The 20,018-nt window shown below is 43.8% G+C and overlaps 1 protein-coding gene across 1 annotated transcript in view; it reads right to left on the bottom strand.

Annotated features, from left to right (window-relative positions):
• The window catches only part of MAN1A1 (mannosidase alpha class 1A member 1), an 884,250-nt gene that overhangs the window by 375,859 nt on the left and 488,373 nt on the right, over positions 1–20,018 (bottom strand). The window contains exon 7 of the mRNA XM_044074409.1: positions 12,024–12,117. Within this exon, the coding sequence (XP_043930344.1) occupies positions 12,024–12,117 (94 nt within the window). The remainder of the gene's footprint in view (positions 1–12,023; positions 12,118–20,018) is intronic.

Below are 20,018 nucleotides of genomic sequence, written 5' to 3'. Positions count from 1 at the left end.
TGCAAAATAGCTGTGGCAAAACCAGCCCTAGACTTAGAGTAGAGAGGAAGGTGGTAATGCTTAGAGAAAGTATGCACTGAACTCCAAGTAGCTGCCTCCAAAATATCCTTAGTTGCCACCCCCTTAGAAATGCTGTTGAAGTGGCAGTAGCCCTAGTGGAATGAGGCCTAATCCCAGCTGGAATCTCCTTGCCATGATGGGAATAACAAAATGCAATGCAAAACCCAATCCACCTAGAAATAGTTTGTTTTGACACAGGCTTGCCCTGCGAACTCAAAGCAAAAGAAACAAACAACTGCTGAGACTGCCTAAAATCCTTAGTCCTGCTTAAATAATAACGCAATTGCCTGTGTACATCTAAAGTGTGCAAAATCTTTTCCCCTTTATTTTGGGGATCTGCATAAAAAGTAGGCAAATGAATAGTTTGGTTTAAAGCCACACTAGAAACCACCTTAGGCATAAAGGAAGGATTAGTACGTAAAGATACTCTATCCTTATGAAAAATCAAAAAAGGCTCCACTGCCATAAGGGCCTGCAACTCAGAAACCCGCCTTGCAGAAGTAATGGCCAACAAAAAAGCAGTCTTCCATGACAAGTATTTCAATTCAGTAGTAGCCGCAGGCTCAAAAGGTTGTAGAGTAAGTTTCTCCATCACAAAATTGAGATCCCAAGCAGGAGTAGGAGCTCTACGTGGGGGTCTTATATTCTTTGCCCCTCTAAGACATTGCTTGAACAAAGGATGAAAACAGCGGTGGGTCACAATCATAGTGAGCTGAAATTGCTGCAGCATGAATCTTAATGGAAGAGAAAGACAAACCTTTGTCCAATAACTCAGTAAGATATTGAAGAGCCACACTCAAATTTGGCTCAGAAAACTCCAAATTGTTTGCTGCACTCCAAAATAAAAATCTCTTCCATTTTTCTGCGTACACTTTCCTTGTACTAGGTCTCCTGGCTTCCATAATCACATTTAAAACTTGTTGAGGAAGTTGAGACCTGCTGTCTTTCAAAACAGAATATGCCAGGCTGTTAGATGGAGAGTGAAGCTTGACATTGAGCAGATGACCGTCTCTCTGAGACAACAGGTGTGGAATCAAGGGTAAAGGCCATGGAGGCTTCTTTACCAGACTCCTCAGTAATGGGTACCAGTGCTGCCGAGGCCAATCTGGAGCTATTAAAATCATCCTTGGCTTGTCTTGTCTGACCTTTAGAAGCACCTTTGGAAGAAGAGGCAGAGGTGGAAACGCATACACATGAAGATTTTTCCAACTGAAAGAAAGAGCATCCACTTTCCAGGCTGTGTGATGAAACCTCTTTGTGCAAAACTTTGGCAGCTGGTGGTTTAGTGGAGAAGCGAACAGATCTATGTCTGGAGTTCCCAGGACACTGTCAACTTTTGAAATACATGAAGATCCAATTTCCACTCGTGGGGATCCATGATTTGTCTGCTTAACACATCTGCTAAGGAGTTCTGTGCTCGGCAGAAACCTTGCCTGAAGAGTTAGTTGCAAGCTGAGCGCAGTCTCCCATAAAATCATTGCTTGCCTGCACAATGGGTAAGAATGTGTTCCCCTTGTTTGTTGATGTACCACATGACAGTTGTCTTGTCTGTTAGAATCAACACCTGCCCTGGAAGAAGTAACTCCTTGAAAGCCATTAATGCAAACTGGACTGCTAACATCTCCTTCATGTTGATATGTAGATGCTGTAGTCTGGCAGGCCACTTGTCTTGTATCCACTTTCCATTTAGATGAGCTCCCAAGCAATGTCTGAGGCATCTGTCGTTAGAATCTGACTCGCCTCTGGCCGGGTCACAGAGAGTCCCTTGTTTAGGTGACATTCCTGAGCCCACCACAAAAATTCCTTTTGAATGCAAGGTATTATTTGAATGACAGTGTCCAAATCCTGGCAGTGCTGTGTCCATACATTTTGAGATACCATTGTAGCTTCCTCATATGCAGTTTGGCATTGGGAAGCACCAGAATACAAGATGCCATGAACCCTAAGGCTTGAAGGACTGTCCTTGCAGTCAGCCCGGACTGAAGAGATAGTTGATGGAAGTAACTGGAAAGATTCTTTTGTTTGTCCGGGGTTAAAAGGCCATCTGGGCTGCTGTATTCAGTCTCACACCCAGAAAGCACATGTCTTGACATGGTACTAGTCTGGACTTTATTTCGGTCACAGAATACCCTAGGCATCTTAGCACTGCTATGACATATTCCAAATGCTGTAGAAGGTCTTCCTTTTCTTGAGCCAGAATCAGGCAATCGTCCAAGTAAGGATAGATTTGAATTCCTTTTAGCCTGAAGTAAGCTATCACTGGAGCCAGAACCTTTGTGAATACTCTGGGCGCAGTAGATAAGCCAAAGGGCAATGCAGAGAACTGATAATGAGAATTTCCAGCTCGAAAACGCAGATACTTTCTGCAACTTAGTCTTATAGGCACATGAAGGTAAGCTTCCTTGAGATCTAAAGTTACCATCCAGTGATCTTTGCCCAGCAGAGGTAAAAGCTGTTGTAACGTCAACATTTTGAACTTGGGAATGTCCAGATAAGTGTTGAGGATAGATAAATCCAAAATTGGTCTCCACGTGTTCCCCTTTTCGGTACTAGGAACAGGCGAGAATAAAATCCTAGGCCCCTTTCTGGCACAGGAACCGGCTGAATGGCCCCTATTTGGAGTAACAGAGAAATTTGCTTGTGAGCCTCTTGTCTTTGTAGAGGAGGAATGTCTGGCATGCCTTTGAAAGGAGGCAAGGTATGGAAATAAAACCTGTAACCGTGGTGAATGATATCCAGAACCCATCTGTCTTGGGTAATTAAATCCCAATTTTCTTTGAAAAGAGACAGTCTTCCTCCCAACGGTGCTGCCAGGCGAGAATGAACTGGCAGCTGAAAAGGCAGGTCATTGGGTCTGCTTACGAAAGGACTGACCCTGCCCTCACCAGAAGTCTGAGCAGGGGAACTCCCTGTCCTAGGCCTAAAAGAACCCTGAGCTCTGCCCCTACCACGTCTAGACCTACCCCTAGACTGGGAATCATAAGCAGGATAAGTCCATCCCTTAGCAGGCCAATTTCTACTAAACTTGGAGGCTGCACCTGCAAAAATCTTTAACAGTTTGCATAGACTTAGCCTTGTCCTCCATTTTCTTCAAAACTGCTTCTACAGGCGAACCAAACAACACATCAGACTGCAAAGGAGCATCCAAAATCCGTGTCTTAACATGCTCAGCTAAATTCTGATCTCTCAACCAGGCGTGCCTCACGAAGAACAGAACCAGTGGCAGCCACCCTGGAGGGGGCCTGCACAGCATCAAAACCACATTGCAAGGAATGTTTACCCACCTGTTCAGAAACATGAACCAAATCCTGCAACTCTTTACACTCAATACCTTCCGCCAGAGCATCCACCTTAGATTTCAACTGTGAAAGAAGATAATTCTGATATTTTAACATGTGTAACTGACAATTCAACGCCTCATGGCTAAAGTGGAAGAAGTATACACTTTCTTTCCCCATCTATCCAAAGCCCTTGCCTCTTTATCAGGAGGGACAGGATTTTTAACAACTGAGGCCTTCACACCTTTAGGCCCCTGAGAGACAGTTTCCGGGTCTGCCCTAGGACTCTTAAAAGATACTTATGAGCTTCAGGCACCCTATAATACCTATCCGGTTTAACTGGGGCAGGAGGCAAAGAATCAGGATTCAGGGAAGCCTCTGCAAAACATCTTCCACCACATTCAAAACAGGAGGTATAGCTAAAGGCCTATGCTGGGGTAAAACAAGAATTCCCTAAGCCTTTTCCTGGAATCAGAGAAATCTTGACCTTCCCATTTAAAATGCTCCCTCATGGAATGCAGAGTCTCTGAAAATGAAAAATCCTCAGGAGGAGAAGCTGAAGGAGTAGAATCATCCACATCAGAATCAGAATAAGGAGGGTACTCCTGCAAGTCTTCAGCCGAAGACTCAGAAGCCTCCGAGCAATGCTCAAAACTCTCAAACTCAGGTTCCACCCTAGGCCTCTTATCAGGAGGGGGCATAGAACCCCTTATCATAGTAATCAAATCCTCTGCCATTTTAAGCATACGTTTCTTAGGCAAAGACCCTGAAGCACTAGGAGAAACCCCCACTGAAGCAAAACTTGGCCTGCCCCTCAAAGAAGCCTTGGAAACAGAAGGGGAGGCTCTAACCACCTTAGGAAGAGAGGGAAGAACAGGCACCTGAGAAGCCCCCTCAGCCTGGCCTACTTCCTGAGAGGATACATCCTGTAACAGTAAAGTCTCTCCCTGAGACTCCAAAGAAACACCTGGCAAAACCTCCGGCTCCACTGAGCCCTCTAAAGAACCGACGTCTGGGACTGTCGGTTCTTCCACTCTAGGCTTTGCTGTTTTGTCCTTGCGTTTTAGTCGAAGCGCGCGGAGCATCCGACGGCATTTTATAATTACAACGCTTCCCAAACACCAACCTGGCACAGTCTAACCTTCTCTTAATAGTGCGTTTGTTAAATCTAGCACAAGAGCGGCATCCAACAACGTCGTGCTCAGGCCCTAAACAAGGTATACACAAAGTATGGTAATCCCTATGAGGTATCTGTTTCCCACAAGAAATACAGTTATTCACTTTTTCTGACATCCGGTTAAATACTGAGGCAAGAAAAAAACAAAATATTCCCCAACGGGGTACTTAGCCAACTTTGATTCGGTCTGAAACTCTGGCTTCAGAAACTTTCAGAACGCCAACCTGCACTCGCAAAATTGTTCTGCATCGGACCATGCGGCAAAAAAGACTGAGGATATGACGTCGGTCATGCGCATTAGTACCCTGACGTACTGACGTCAGTCTAATGCGCCGTGACCGACGTCAGCCATATACTTTGGTATTCGGGCCGACTGGACAGCGGACTACCCAATAGTTAGGACTGCAGCAATGTGGAATGAAGAACATCTAGTAAACTAAGTTGCACTCAAAGGGCAAGCAATACAACTGCCTAATCTATTAGCAACACTAAATATACAATAAAGCAGTGAGTATAAAGAATTTTGGAAAAACTTAGCCAGAGACAAGAGAAGCACAACCGAACTTGTCGGCACGGCAAATGAGATCTGGGGATTGTACTGGTGCACCATGGGATATCTGCTTAGCCACGAGCCAACCAGAAGTCTTCCAGCTTGTAAATCAGCCGAGTCGGAGCAGAGGATCGGCTCCTAACCCATATATAAAAATGAAGGTGAGATTGGACTACCTAACATCTTCCTTTTCGATACTGTGAATGCACCAAAGGCTGAATTCACGGTGCTTTTAAACAGGGTAACATTCATGTGGTCATATCACTTGCTCAACAAGCCATCCTTGCAAAACTGGACTATTTATTTTACATTCGTTAACTGAATGGGTGGGTTGGTCTGCTGACCCTTTTCAATCACAATCCAGGATGACAAGAGTAAAATACATAATACAATACTAACCATCATTCTCTTTTTCCTCCCCTTACCTTACATTTGTTGAGCCTTTTGCTCGGTCTCCCTAAGGGATAAAACAAGGCCTTACTCCTCAGCTTACAGGGTAAAAGCCCTCTACTTCCCTGGGTTAAATTGGTCTGGGTGGATGTCTTTTTATTCTGTGAGTATCCTGGTGTCTCACCATGGTGGGATGTGTCGGACATCTGCAGAAGGAAGGTTACTAAGCCCTAGAAGTTAGGCTGAACCTCAAAAGCCTTATGTGGCTGAAGACCCACTAGTCAGTACAGCTTACAATTTAAAAAGAAAAAAAATCTGATGTTCTCTGTTCTACAAACAAAAAAAAAAAAAAATTCAGACTCGAGCTATCAAAGCCTGTGCAGTCTCCTGTTCCTCTCAGTTAAGAGGATCAAGGCAGAAAAAGAAGCAGTTTTGGTAAGGAAGGGTTACATCACTATTAAGCAAGAAGAAGAATCTACAATACAGAATCTTCAGTCAGATAACTACAGGGACAATAATGCCACTGATTTATGGAAGAAAGGAAAGATTGTGTAATTATACCTACCTATCTAGCTACATAAAATACATATTAAAGAGAGTAGTGTTAAATTATCAAAAAGAGCTACCAAAAGCTGAAGAAAAGTTTAGTAGTACTTAAAAAAGCAAGAAAGTCCAGAAAATGGATTCCAAACTACTACTAAAAAGCAAGTGCAGACCAAGACAGGCCTGTTGGAAAGGAAAAAGCACTATCAGCATGCAGTGGGCTGTATGAAACCAAGAGAAAGAGAAAGGTCAGTCGGGGAGTCTACTTTCCCAACACAGTGACAAGCAGAATGTTAAATTAGAAGCAAAATATATAACAAAAGAAACTATCATTACTATACAAAAGCAATATACAAACTGCCGCCTACTGTTTTAGAGCTAACTGGTTTAAATGTACTGAAACAACAAAAGATGGTATGCCTAGGGGCACATTTTAAGACGGTAAATGCAGAAAGTACAGTTGTGTACACTTACCATAAATGTAGATGTTAGAGTGTATGCACTGTTGCAGTCATCAGTTGTGGGTTATCCCTGCTGAGTAGCCCTCAGTCGGCCTGAATACCAGAGTCAAGTTTTTCCCCTGAACCGACTGCTGTCGCCTCTGGACTGATGTCAGGTCGTCAGTGGTATAAAGGAGAGCAGCTGGTGCCATTACATCAGTTTTTCTTGCCCTAACCTGTAGGAGCCACTTGAAGGAAATGTTTAAAACAGCCCTTGGCGGCCCAAGGCCACAAGAATGACAGCTAATCTCCAAAAAGGATAAGATTAAGGGGGAAGGTGGGAGGGAAAATAGGACTGCAACAGTGAATACACTTGAACATCTACATTTATGGCAAGTGTACACAACTGTACTATATTCATGTTTCACTGTTGCAGTCATCACTTGTGGGAGGATTCCCAAAGCTGAGGAAGGGGAGGATGGAAGTATGAAATTCCTAGGATTGAGCTAGCATGCCTTGCAGGACTGCAGAGGCAAAGCCTGCCCGAGCCCTGGAGAACAGAAGCTGGTAGTAGTGTTTGGTGAAGGTGTGGACCAAGGTCCAAGTGGCAGCTTCCAGGATGTCCCTGGTGGGTACTCCTCTAAGGAAGGCAGTGGAAGTAGAGGCTGGCATAGTGGAATGTGTTCCGATAGATTTAGGAGAAGCTTTCCCATGAAAGGTGTAGAAAAATTGTATGCAGTGAGATATCCATTTTGAAATGGTCTGCTTGGAGATAAGCTTCCCCTCTTTCTCTGAGGCAAAGCCAGCCAACAGTTGATCAGTCTTCCTAATGGACTTTGTTCTGTCCAGGTAGTATCTTAACTGTCTGTGCAGATCCAGTGTGTGCAGAATTCTCTCCGTTTATTCTGAGGGTTTGAAAAAAAAAGGTGGGGAGATGTATAGCCCGGTTTAGGGTCACATCTGATACTACTTTTGGCATGAATGAGGGATTACTCCTGAGAGACACCCTGTCTACATGGAAGATAATGAAGGGTTCAGTGGCCATGAGTGCTTGAAACTCTGACACCCTCCTACCTGAAAAGTAATAGCCAAGAGAAAGGCAGACTTCCAGGAAAGGTGTTTTAGGTTTGGTGATGCAGCTGGTTCGAAGGGAGGCAAAGTCAGTTTTTCTAAGACATAGTTCAGGTCCCAGGCTGGAGTGGGTGCCCTTCTAGGGGGCCTAATGTTAGATACACCTTTGAGGAATTGCTTAAAGGGTGAGAGAAGATAGGCTGTTCAGCATGAAAAGTGTGCTGAAATGGCTGAGGCATGGATTTTAATGGAGGAAAAGGAGAGGCCCTTGTTAAGTAGCTCTGCTAGGTAGTCCAGAATAAGTGGAAGGGACGGCTGGTAGCTGCTGTGACCTTTTGATAGGCTCCAGGAGTTGAGAATCGTTTCCATTTCTCTGAGTAAGATTTCCTGGTGCTGGGCCTTCTGGATTCCTTAATAATGTCTAGGACCTGCTTACTCAACTGCAGGTTATCCCCTGGTCCCTGGAGGATAAGCCATGCAGAAAGTTCGAGTGCGTGCAGGTTTGGATGCAGAATCTCCCCTCTGGCTTGTGTTAGGAGGTCTGCAGTTAAAGGCAGGGGCCTGTAAGGCACCTTGGTCAGGTTGAGCAGCAAGGGGGTAGCAATGTTGCCAGGGCCAATCTGGTGCTATAAGGATGGCTGTTGGTCCTTCCTGCCTTAATTTGAGCAGTACCCTTGGGAGTAAGGGCCGGGGGGTGCATAAATGAAGAGATTGGTCCATTGGAATGAGACAGCATCCACTTTCCAAGCCGGGGGTGGAACTCCCTGGTGCAGAATTTGTGCAGCTGATTGTTGTGATGTGAGGTGAAGAGGTCCACCTCTGGTGTCCCCCAGGCCTGGGCAATTTGGAGGAATGTCCCCTTTTGGGGTTTCCACTAGTGGGGTCTAAGTAGCTTCTTCTTAAATGGTCTGCTATGGTGTTGTTTACTCCTGGGGTGTACTGGGCTATCAGGTGTAGGCCCATGGAGGAGGCTGTCTGCCAGAGGGTCATGGCTAGTCGGCAGAGAGGGTAGGAGCGTGTCCCCCCTGCTTGTTGATATACCACATGACTGTGGTATTGTCTTTTTTATAAGGACTCCTGGTTTTTAGGTGGTCTTGGAAGGATGGGATAGCCTTGTGAACTGCCATAATTTCCTTTAGGTTGATGTGCCAGTGAAGGTGCCTGAGGTCCCAAGAGCATTGGGTGCACCAGGTGTCTAAATGAGTGCCCCAAGCTAGGTCTGAGGTGTCTGTGGTGATGGTCTGACCTTGAGGAAGGTAGGTGAAGGGAAGGCCCTTGTTCCGAGTGCATGCCTCTGCCCACCAAAGAAACTCGTTCTTTATGCATGGAATGAGGGGGAGAGTAGTCTCCATAGATTGAGAGTGCTGGCACCAAAGGTTCTTTAGGTAACACTGGAGTTTCCTCATCTGCAGCCTGGTCAGGGAAATTATCAGAATGCAGGATGACATGTAACCCAGTGCTTGCAGAATTTTCCTTGATGTGAGTTTTTACTGAGAGCTTGCTGGGAGAAGTAATTTGGCAAAAAGCATTGTTTTTCTGGTGAGAAAGGCTGTTTGGGAGGCTGTGTCCAGGAGTGCGCCCAAGAAGGTGATCTGCCTGGAGGGGTTTAGGTTTGATTTTTTTTCCTGTTGTTAGTGAACCCTAGAGAGGTTAGGATTGTTTGTAGAAAGAGCTGGTCCTGTAGTAACTTCTCTTTGTTGTCTGCCTGGATTAGGCAATCATCTAGATAAGGGTACATCTGGACGTTTTGCTGTCTGCAGAAGGCAAGCACTGGGGCCATGCATTTTGTGAAGACCCTGGGAGCCATAGATAAGCCAAAGGGTAGTGCAGAGAACTGAAAGTGTTGTGAACCTGCTCTGAAGTGTAGGTATTTTCTGCAAGACTCCCTTACGGGTATATGAAGGTAGGCATCCTTTACGTCTAGGGTGGCTAGCCATGCATTTTTGCCCAGCATTGGTAAAAGTTTTTGAAGAGTTAGCATTTTGAATTTTGGCACCTCTAGGAAGGTATTAGTGGACAGGTTGAGGATGGGTCACCAAGTGCCTTCTTTTCTTGGCACTAGGAATAGTATGGAGTAAAAACCTTTTCCTGCTTGCTCCTGTGGCATAGGCTCCACCGCCCCTTGAGCATGAAGTATGTGCACTTGTTTAATGCTTCTACCCACTGATTTGGAGGTATATTTGGGTAACCTGTTAAGGTTCGGACTTGTTGGAAGGTAAATTTGTAGCCCTGAAAAATGATTTTCAATACCCATTGGTCCTTTGTTACAGACCGCCAATTTTGTTTGTAAAGGGACAGCCTTCCTGCTAACCTCTGATGGGAGGGGGGTGTGGGAGTCATTGCAGGTTCTTAGAGTAGTGAGTGGACTTAGACCACAAAACCAAGGCTAGCAAAGAACTAAGCAGTGGCCCCTCCACCACTCCCACAGCAGGGAGTTCTAACTGATCTGTCCCTGTGAGGCCTCCCTTGAACCTGTCTTTTGGGGGCTGGGAAAGACCACTGCTTAGCGGGAACGTTTCTGCTGAATCTGGGAGGTTGAACTTGGAGGAAGTCCTTTACTGTTTGCACAGATTTAACTTCATCTTCCATTTTTTTATGACTTCCTCTGCTTTTGATCCAAACGAGCAGTCTTTATCCAGGGAGGCATGAAGTAGTTTTGATTTTACATGATCAGGCAGTAGCTGTTCTTTTAGCCATGCGTGCCTCCTAATGACTGAACCTGCCACAGCGGCCCTACTTGAAGCTTCTAGGACATCAAATCCACAGTGCAGGGAGTGTTTAGCTACTTGAGAAGTAGAGTGCAGAAGATCTGCTAACTCTTTGGAAGTATTAGTGTTGGGTAAAGATGAAAATTTTTGTTTCATATGTTCCAAGGTGTGCTGTTCATATTTTAGCGTATAGAACTAGCAGTTAAGAGCTCTAATAGCTAAGGTTGTGGAGGTGGCACTTTCTTACCCCATTTGTCCACAGCTCTTGAATCCTTGTCAGAGGGAATTGGGTTTTTAGATGAGCTAGCCTTGGCCCCTTTGGGGCCCTGTGTGATGACCTCTGGGTCTGCTGCAGGGTTTTTAAACAAGTACTTATGTGAATAAGGCACCCTGTAGTACCTGTCAGGTTCTCTAGGAGCAGGGGGTAAGGCATCAGGGTTGAGGCTAGATTCATTGAAAATATCATCCACCATGTCCAGAATAGGAGGGATGGCCAAGGGTCTGTGCTGAGGAAGATCTAGAAACTCTTTTAGTCTTTTCTTAGACTGAGGATAATCTTGGGCTTCCCAGTGGAAATGCTCTTTGAGAGTGTGCAGGGTTTCCCCAAATGAAAGATCCTCGGGAGGGAGGCAGAAGGAATAGATTCCTCTGCATCAGAATCCTCAAAGGAGGTGAGAGGTTGTTGTTCCTCATCTGAATCAAGGTAGTCTGAAAGTTCAGAATCCGTCTCTGTGTGAAATTCAGGGGAAGTATCCCTCTTTCTTTTGATGAAAGTGATGAGGTCCTCTGCCATTTTCAGTAACTGTGTCTGAGGCAGTGGAGGAGGAGTAAGATGGCGACTACAGACTGTTTTCTTTGGGGTGGTTTTGCATTTAGACCTTGGTAAATCCATTTGTCATTGGGATGCAATAGTCGGAGGTGAAGATGTCAGATTTTGCCTTGAATCAGTTGTGTGAAGAACCTCCTCGAAAGCCGGTGCCTGCGTAGCGGCTCCGGACCCAACCAAAGTGGAGTTAACTGAGGGATCGGATGAAGAAGCATTCCCCGGCGGAAGGGTCTCGGCAGAGAGCTGTGAAGGAAACGAGTCGGGCATCAGGGGCTGCGAATGTGCCTCACTGAACTCCTAAAAATTGATGACTTGCTTCTGGGACGGGTCATCTGAAGGATTAAGTTTGCATGGTCTGTCCCTTTCTTTATCTTTCCGTTTTTTGGGAATATCCACAGACTGCTGACCGATGGATGCCATTTCATAATGTGAGGAACTACTTCGGAAATCCCTGGCTATAAAATGAGCTCTATGGTGAATAGTCTTTGAATTGAAAAGTGTGCAGAATCAACAATGGGGGATGTCGTGGTCTGGGCCTAGACAAGTAACGCACAAGGTATGGAAGTCTCAGTGTGTTATTTGTTTTCCACAGCAGAGACAATTATTGACTTTTAGGACATCGGTTATTGCAAAAAAAAGGTCCCCAATGGGGTATTTAGTTGTAGTCCTTTTCAGATTCAACTTCCACTCTGGCAACAATCGACCGGCACACACGCAAACTGCTTTTGCTTCAGGCTCCATGGCAAGAAAGACAGATGTAATGGCACCTGCTGCTCTCCTTTATACCACTGACGACCTGAGGTCAGTCCCAGAGGCAACAGCAGCTGGCCCAGAGGGAAAGCTTGACTCTGGTATTAGGGCCGACCGAGGGCTACCCAGCAGGGTTAACCCACAAGAGATGACTGCAACAGTGAAACATGAAGAACATCAGAAGGTTCCTTTTTCAAAACTTGAATGTCCAAAAATACTGATTTACTTACGTTGTCCCCACTGGCCACTGTTTGGATTCAGATAGTTTGGATACAAGCCCTGCGGTTTGTCCAAACGATTAAGAACTTTTCGGACATTCATCACCTGTGAAAGAAAAAGTAATTAAACATTTACCATATGGAAGCAACAAGCCCACTATGTGCTGAAAATATTTTACGATCTTACTAGTCTGAAATATAAAGACAGCAGGAACCACTCAAGCAACAAGGGATCAAATGTTATTAAGTGAAACCAGGGCTAATACTGCAGCAATTTTTCTTTCAGTTGTTACAGAAATTACACATATAACACTACTCAGTGGTGAAGGAGGTATAGGTGGCACAGTGCAGAATTACACTACACTGAACTAAGATACCTCTACATACAACTGGTACTGCTGCTCTGTAAGTAAACTGTATACCCCAAAATGATGCTAATACACAAAATCAAAGAGAGCTGTTGTGGCAGCAGTACATGCAAGTACTACATTAGTAAATCCCCTCCACTCCCAGGGTAATTCAGTGTGCTGTCTATATTTAATCTCTGTAAACAATGAAAACAACCAACTTGAGCTGAATAGATGAAGATCATGCAATGTGAAGGTGTTCAAAAATGTTGCTCTTTAGATTAAATCCAAGCATAGGCTCCTAACAAAAGGAGATGTGTGTCTGAGTATACTACCTTAAAAGCCCAATTATACGCCATACTTGGCAGGATGAATAACGGCATAAACCATGAAGTCTGAAGCTATGCTGACGCATGCTATGCATGGTTTGAACATATGTTCTATACCCTCTTCCACTAATGCCTGCATTGACTGGATGGAGTTAGGTAGAGAGGGACAGAAATTCTGGAGTTATTACTAACGTATTGTCAAGTCTCATTTCATATATGAAATGATGCTGAAATAAAACATTTAATTTCAGAATAGAGTCTGGCTACAGTTTGTACAGAAGCAAGTTGTTTAGCCTGCACTACATGCTGCAATGCTTTCTACCTGGGAATTTCAGTTAATGATCTTATTCAGTGGTAGGAGGTGCAAAATTCTCAGGACATAACTTTTTTAAGCCTAGCCAAGTTTTGTCAAAAGAATAATGATATATCCAAACAAGACATTGAGGGACAGGCATTTATAAGCTACCTCTGTCCATAAAGGACATGGGTGTCAGGCCTGGCGTAAATTTCCTATTCCCCATCCACTGGTCTAGGTTGAGCTTTAATTGGGTAATAGACAAACTGAGCTCCACATGGATGAGGAGCCTCTTTCATAGGAGGGGCAGTCTGTGGGACAAATCTGTTTCGCCAGCATGTTCTGCTTAAGTCACAGACAAAATTCAGGTCTTTAGACATTGTATTTCTGGTACTGTTGGACTTATTAATATGCAGGAGATTCATAAGTGTGGGGTTTGTGGATGCCTTGCAAGCCAGGCATACATCACCCCTCTGCAATCTATAGCACACTAAGCAGGGGAAAGGGCTTTAAGGCAGGTTTGTTATGCCTTGTATTCTTTTTGTATGGAACCTCTGAGGTCGCTCTAGTTGCTGCATATGCCTGATCAGGTACATACTGAAGGCAGCAATGTACTCTGATTGGTCTGATAAGGGCAGAGTACAGTGAGATAATGACCTCGTTGGACCTAGATGCCTACCTTTACTTATATGCTACACAACACACAAGAATTTCCTCACCACTGTTGCCATGTGCTGGTCAAAGGTAAAAATAGTCTCTGTGCGTATCCCTGGCTACTAGGTCAACTCTTAGAGGCATATTATAAACATAGTAATTAGCCGGGATGGTTGACTTCCCAATGGGTACAAGTATGCATTTCTTATTATTGAGTTTAAGACCAAGGCTTTGACAACATTTATTAGTCAGAGATAAGCTTACCTGAAGAATGCTAATGTCTGCAGGAGAGTAGATAAGCCCCAGTTTGCAATCATCTGCAAACGTAGTCAGCCATAAACCTTCAGCATTTGCTTTCACTTCAGAGAAATGGATGCCAAAAAGGAGCAGGCAAAAAGTACCCAGCCCTGAGAGACTCTGCTAGTGACTGGCCACTTGCTGGAGGTGGCCTCACCTATTTTGTACTCTTGGGTCCCATCAATGAGCCAGCTGGCTATCCAATGGGTGATAAAAGGGGTATATATCTAAATTAGTGAGCTTGTCTAAAGTGCCTGAGTCGTGTACTGTATAAAAATCCTTGGCTAAGACGAGTTAAGCTGTGTGCAGAGTCTTGCCCCAATCCATTGCTTTAGTGACCTTCTCAAAGAAGTCCACCAGATACAATGACCTTCCTTTAACAAAGCCTAACTGTGATGGGTCCAGTGTTTGCAGGTTCCCCATGTTTCTCTTTTATCATGTCTATGATGATTCTTTTCACAGCCTTACATATGAGGCCGGTCAGACTTATTGGCCTGTAATTACCTGGATTAGTGGTTGAACCTCCTTTGTGCAGGGTAATGACTGTAGCCATTTTCTACTCATTGGGCACAAAACCTGACTGTAGGCTCCAGTGGACTAGAGAGGGTCATGTTTCACGCTATTTAGTAAGCATCCCAGGATGTTATCAGGGTCCACTGATGCAGTGTTTCTGGCAATGGAAAGTGCACTGAAGACCTGTTTCCTAGCAAAGGTTAGGGGAATGTGGTTACGCATTATCTCCTTTGCAGTACTGGGGGGAGTGGGCGGAGAAATCTGAGCTGAACTTGTTAGCCAAAAGGTTGGGAATGGCCTCTGGTTTCCCCCTTTTTAATTTCTCCAAATCTTTTGTTTTTTTAATACCATGACGGGACTGGACCCCAGTCTCAAGTCAAAGTCTGATTAAAGTTCATGAAATTAGTATTGTTTTATTTTTTTTATGTTGGCCAAAAGTGCTCTTCGCAGCATTTGCAATGTGCCCAGTAATGACTCCTCCTGCAACTCATATGGAGTTACATATATTGGTACCACAGCAAAGTATGACAGTAAATTATTTTTTTATAACATCCACTACTCCTACTACTATTGAAATTGTCCGAGTATCCTTCTTCCACATTGTCCTCGTTTCTGCCTGCAAATCCTAGCATTTTATGACTTTTGTCTCTCTCTGCAGATAAACTGTAGTCACTGAGTGTGGCAATTTCAATGATCAATGCTACTTTTGTCTTCTTTTCATGGACTACTATATCTGGATTTCTTGCATCTATTTTTTGAACTACTAGCAATGGGTGAGCCCATGTGATATAAATTTGACCATTTTCTATAATGCTTTGTGGCTCATATTGCCTATGTTTTTCAGCTACTTCAATATTGTCTGTGCACAATCCCCAATGAAACAGTCTTGCCACATTATTATGCCTTTCATATATATAGTATACAGTACTTCTGCCACTAGTGTATCACAACCAGCAACAAGATGTGCAACTGTTTCCACTTGTTTTTTTTACAATAACTACATTTGTCTGTTTCTCTCACATGTTCAATGAACTTTGTAAATCAACATGTATGTGGTCCACCATTTTGGGCCACCAATATTAACCTTTAATCCTCTGGTTTAAATTCACCTCTCCTTAACCATTCCTGTATTTGATCCTGATCAACATGAGATTGTTCCAAGAGTTTTCTATACTTGCAACTGTATCTATGCATTTTCCACAATTTTTGCCTTCTAATCTAATCCTGCACCTTACATTTCTTTTGTTTTTGGCACATTCAGTTGCTGCCTGATTTTTATCTACTTCTGGTTTGATTTCCATTCCCACATGACACTGATACGCTTCGGCTACACTAAGCAGGAAAGTCATCTTAGACTTATTCTCCTTGTGTTTTAAACTTTTTTACTATATTTGGGTCTTTTGAGGTCAGCAGATATGTATACAGTCCTACAATTGCAGATCTAGACATGTAATCAATTTCGAGGAGGCCTCTGGTTCAGTGTGGGTGATGCCATTTGCAATTAGCTCTTTACATTGTTGCTCATTTCCCTTGAGGTTACATACATAGCTGTAGAAAGCTTTGCGGTTGTCCTTTGCCTGAAAAGCTATTTTCTCTTCAAATTTAGCCTTTCAAGAATTAATTAACCCACCTGGCTGCCTGTTTATATTGGTCAAGGTTTTTTTTAGTATGCTTGAATTTGTTCCTCCTATGTTTGGCCAGCATTTTTCTTTTGTTGTATAACCAGCTGATAATGTGATTCCACAGGGGTGGCTTGTCTTTTGAGTTTGTTTTATTCTTAATATGAGTGGGCACAGCTCATTCTATAAAGCTTTCAATATGGCTGTACAGGGATTTTGTAAATAGCTTAGCATATGCTACTGCTTTTACTGGGTTTGGTGGCGCTTGGAATTTAGCCAAGGTGTCACTTAGTACAGAGATTAGCTTTGGAACAGTTCCTACACGTTTGTTGGTTTCCCTGGGTCCCGGGATTTAATTTTTATTTCAAGCAATACTGTCATATGGTCATATATGATGAGAGATGACATTACATTGGTGAGGAACATCACTCCCCCATGTTTGTGAGTATTGTACCCCTGGTTGGAAAATGTACCAACTGTTCCAGGATGTTGGTATTAAAGTTTAGGCATTGCTGGACTTGTGCATTAGAATGGCTGTAGGATTCCAATCTAGAGAGAGGTGGGGTGAGATCCTCCATGAAGATCATATTGGATTGTAACAGTGAGGGACTCTAGTACATTGAGATAGATAGCATGGGTTTCCTGGGAGATGAAGGGGGACCTATAGGTTTGCAAGGATACAACACGAGACCCTGTTTATGGTGAGTTGCACATGTATGAGTTGAGTGGGTCATACACTAACTAGTCTGGATGTGCAGTTGTTTTTAATACAGCCCAAGACTCCTTCACCTTTAGGTAACTCCTGTGCAGTAGCTGGTCTAAAGGTGTGAAAGGCATTATAATCTTGCACTGCCAGGATATTCTCTGCGACTTTAAATCGAGTCTCTATTACTATACAGATGTTTCCATTTTCCAGGTACAGGAAGGCTTGCAGGGACTAACATTTCTTGTTAAGATTTCTAGCACTGAGCAATTCCACTTTCAGATATTCCTTTGTAGATTCAGTTAAGTCTGAAAATTTATTCAGTTTGCCATTGCCTCAAAAAAGGCCCTTTGGGGGTGGAAAAGGTCTTTGCCAAAATCTGAAAGCCTAGAGGGATAAGTGCAGACTGTCCCTGGCAAAGCAGCATGGTCTATCAACCACATTTTTTCCAGGCTGTCAAATATTGTACCCCCTTGCACTGACACCAAAAGCTAAGCCAATTGTTAAACTCAATAAATTTCTGTTGGTAATGTAATTTGGCATAATCGCTGCAGAAGGTAGTATATGCTGCTCAGTGCTGGGCTCATACATGTCTGAAACGCAATCAGTGAGCTCAATCATGTCTCGCTTCCTATAGTTAAGGGAGGTATGCCTCAGGTCATTAAAGCCCACATGGACTATAACAGAATCATAATGGTACCTGTGTGACTTGACGGATCCTAGCCCCAAAAGGCAGTTAACCATGACTCTCTCCTTACTCAGTATGGTGAGGGGGACATCGGTGTGTCTCACTACAGAAACATCAATGACCAAGACATTTGGTTGTGTACTGGTTTGCCTTAAAGGCTTAGCAGTACTGGCACTGGACAGTGTTACTGCGTGTAGCTGTGATGGTGTTTTAATACTATTAACAATTCTCCCAGCAATTTTGATTTCAGCATCTGATTTATTTAAACCAGCATTTTACCTTACATATTTAGCATAAAAATTAAATAAGCAAGGGGACAAGATATAGCCTTGTCATATTCCTTTTCCAATCTTATCCTTTAAAACAGTTTTCTATATTGGGCCGAGGTATCTTGTCAATGTCGCCATCTCTCTATTTAGTGTTACACTCCTACTTTTTTGGACAGTCATGCCTGTCACACTGTCTTCTCTCACACAGTCCATCCACCTCTTTGATGGATGCCCCCATTTCCTACTGCCTTCTTCCTGTCTTTTTTTTCTGCACATGCACCTGAACCATCATAATCTATTCTCTTTAACCTTCTCTGCAACTGAATATACTTTAGTTTCTGCTATGACATCCTCCTTTCTTTGTCTATCCCACAGTGTGCATCCTACCATCCCTCACAGGCACTTCATCACCATCATCTCTTGCTTCCTCAACTACCCTGCTTTTACTGCCCAGGTTTTGGAACCATACAGTTGTACTGGTCACACCACTGTTTTGTATGCCTTAATTCTGTCATACACCACACACCTGCTATTCTGTGCCAGTTGGCTGCAGTCCCTCTGATTCTAGCTTTAACCTCGTCATTCAGACTTCTCTTCTCCTCAACCACCCCTCAAAGATACTTTAAGCTGTTAACCTGTTCCACTATCTTCCCTTCTATCTCAGTTCTCAGCTTCTTCTGAATTCCACCATTTGCTGCCATTACAATTGCCTTATCTGTACTCAGTTTTATCCCATGTATCTTCAGTTTAGCATTTCCTTCCCCCTATCCTTTGAAGTTGCTTAGTGTCTGCCTATAAATACCACATTGTCCATATACAGCAACTTTGTTGATCTGTCCCCTCTAACCTGTTTGCTAATGTAGTCCATCAGTATGAACAGCAGTGGGCTTAAAATGAACCCTGATGCACACCCACTCCCACTGGGAATCCCTCTGAGACCGAACCCTGTTCATACTCGAGTCACTGGGACTTTGTACATAGCCTACACCAATTCTACCAATATTTCTGGGACTTTAAACCATCACAGGACTGCCCAAATCAGCTTTCTTGAGACACTGTCATATGCTTTCCCTCAAGACTAGGCATGCCCAGTTGAACTCCTCCTTCATCTCAAACTTCTTCTCAACTGTCTCAAAGCAAACACCAGGTCAGTTGAGCTGCATTCTGACCCGAATTCAAACTGCTCATCTCCCATCTTACTTTCTACTACTCTGCATATTCATTTATCAGTCACCCACTCCAGAACTTTTATGCAGTGCAACAGGAGTTTGATAAATCTGTACTGACAACAGTTATGAATATTCCATTTGTCTTTGTACATTGGCTCTAGTATGTTTATTCTCCGGTCATCTGTGATGCGCCTTTCTCTCCATACTGCTATGAGTACCCATTGCAGCCAGTTCACCCCATCCCACTAAACATCTTGATCATATCTGTTATGACATCATCTGAGCCTGCTGTTTTTCCAGGCTTCGTTTTCCTTAGTGCTCTTCTTTCTTCTTCTAGGGTGGGCTCCTCTTCTTTAATCATATAGGCTGTGACTGGGGCAGTACAGCTTCTGTGAGATTTTCTTCATTCAGAAACTGCTAGCATCATTCCTTCCATCTGCCTTTGATGGTCTATGGACAGCTGAGCAGGTTGTTGCTGGCATCCTTTGTGAAGGGTGTCTGACCGTCTTCTTTAATTTCCTGTCCCTTCCTTACAACCTGATACAGTTTCTTTGTGCAGTCGACAGATTCACTTTTCAGAAGATGGTAGAGCACCTTTGATGCCTTGTTCTTTGCTACTGCAACTCTTCTGGGAGCCTTGTTAACCAACCAGTATTCCTTTTTAGCGTTGTCTGTCTTTTCCATCTCCCACTTTTTCCTGCACTCGACAACTTTCTGGACTTCTGCATTCCACCACCATCCTTCCTTATGTACCTTATTTCCATACCTAGCTTGTCTGGATTTCTGTTCCACAGTCCTCACACATGCTGTTCTGAGGCACTACCATTCTTCTTTAACTCCACCTATTTCCTCTTCTTCCTGAGGTGTTAGAGCTCTGGCTATTTCCTTGAACTCTTGTGCTCTCTCTCCAGTCAACTTCCAGGTCTTCAGCCTAGTCTCTGTTAATTTTAGTGCCTTCCCTGACCACTGTTTGCAGCTGACTGTGGCAACTACTGATGTCGTGGGCTGACAATTTCACTGGGGATGACTTTGCAATCACTGATTTTACCCCAGTGCCCTTTCCTTACAAGGAGAAAGTCTACCAGAGTTGCATGTTGGCCAATCTTGTGACTGTCTTTCTTACT

This window comes from Protopterus annectens, chromosome 1.part1, assembly GCF_019279795.1.
Source record: "Protopterus annectens isolate FY-2018-M chromosome 1.part1, PAN1.0, whole genome shotgun sequence".
Classification (NCBI taxonomy): Eukaryota; Metazoa; Chordata; order Ceratodontiformes; family Protopteridae; genus Protopterus; species Protopterus annectens.
Note: the sequence above shows the minus strand (reverse complement) of the source record. Positions and strands in the feature narration are given on the sequence as shown.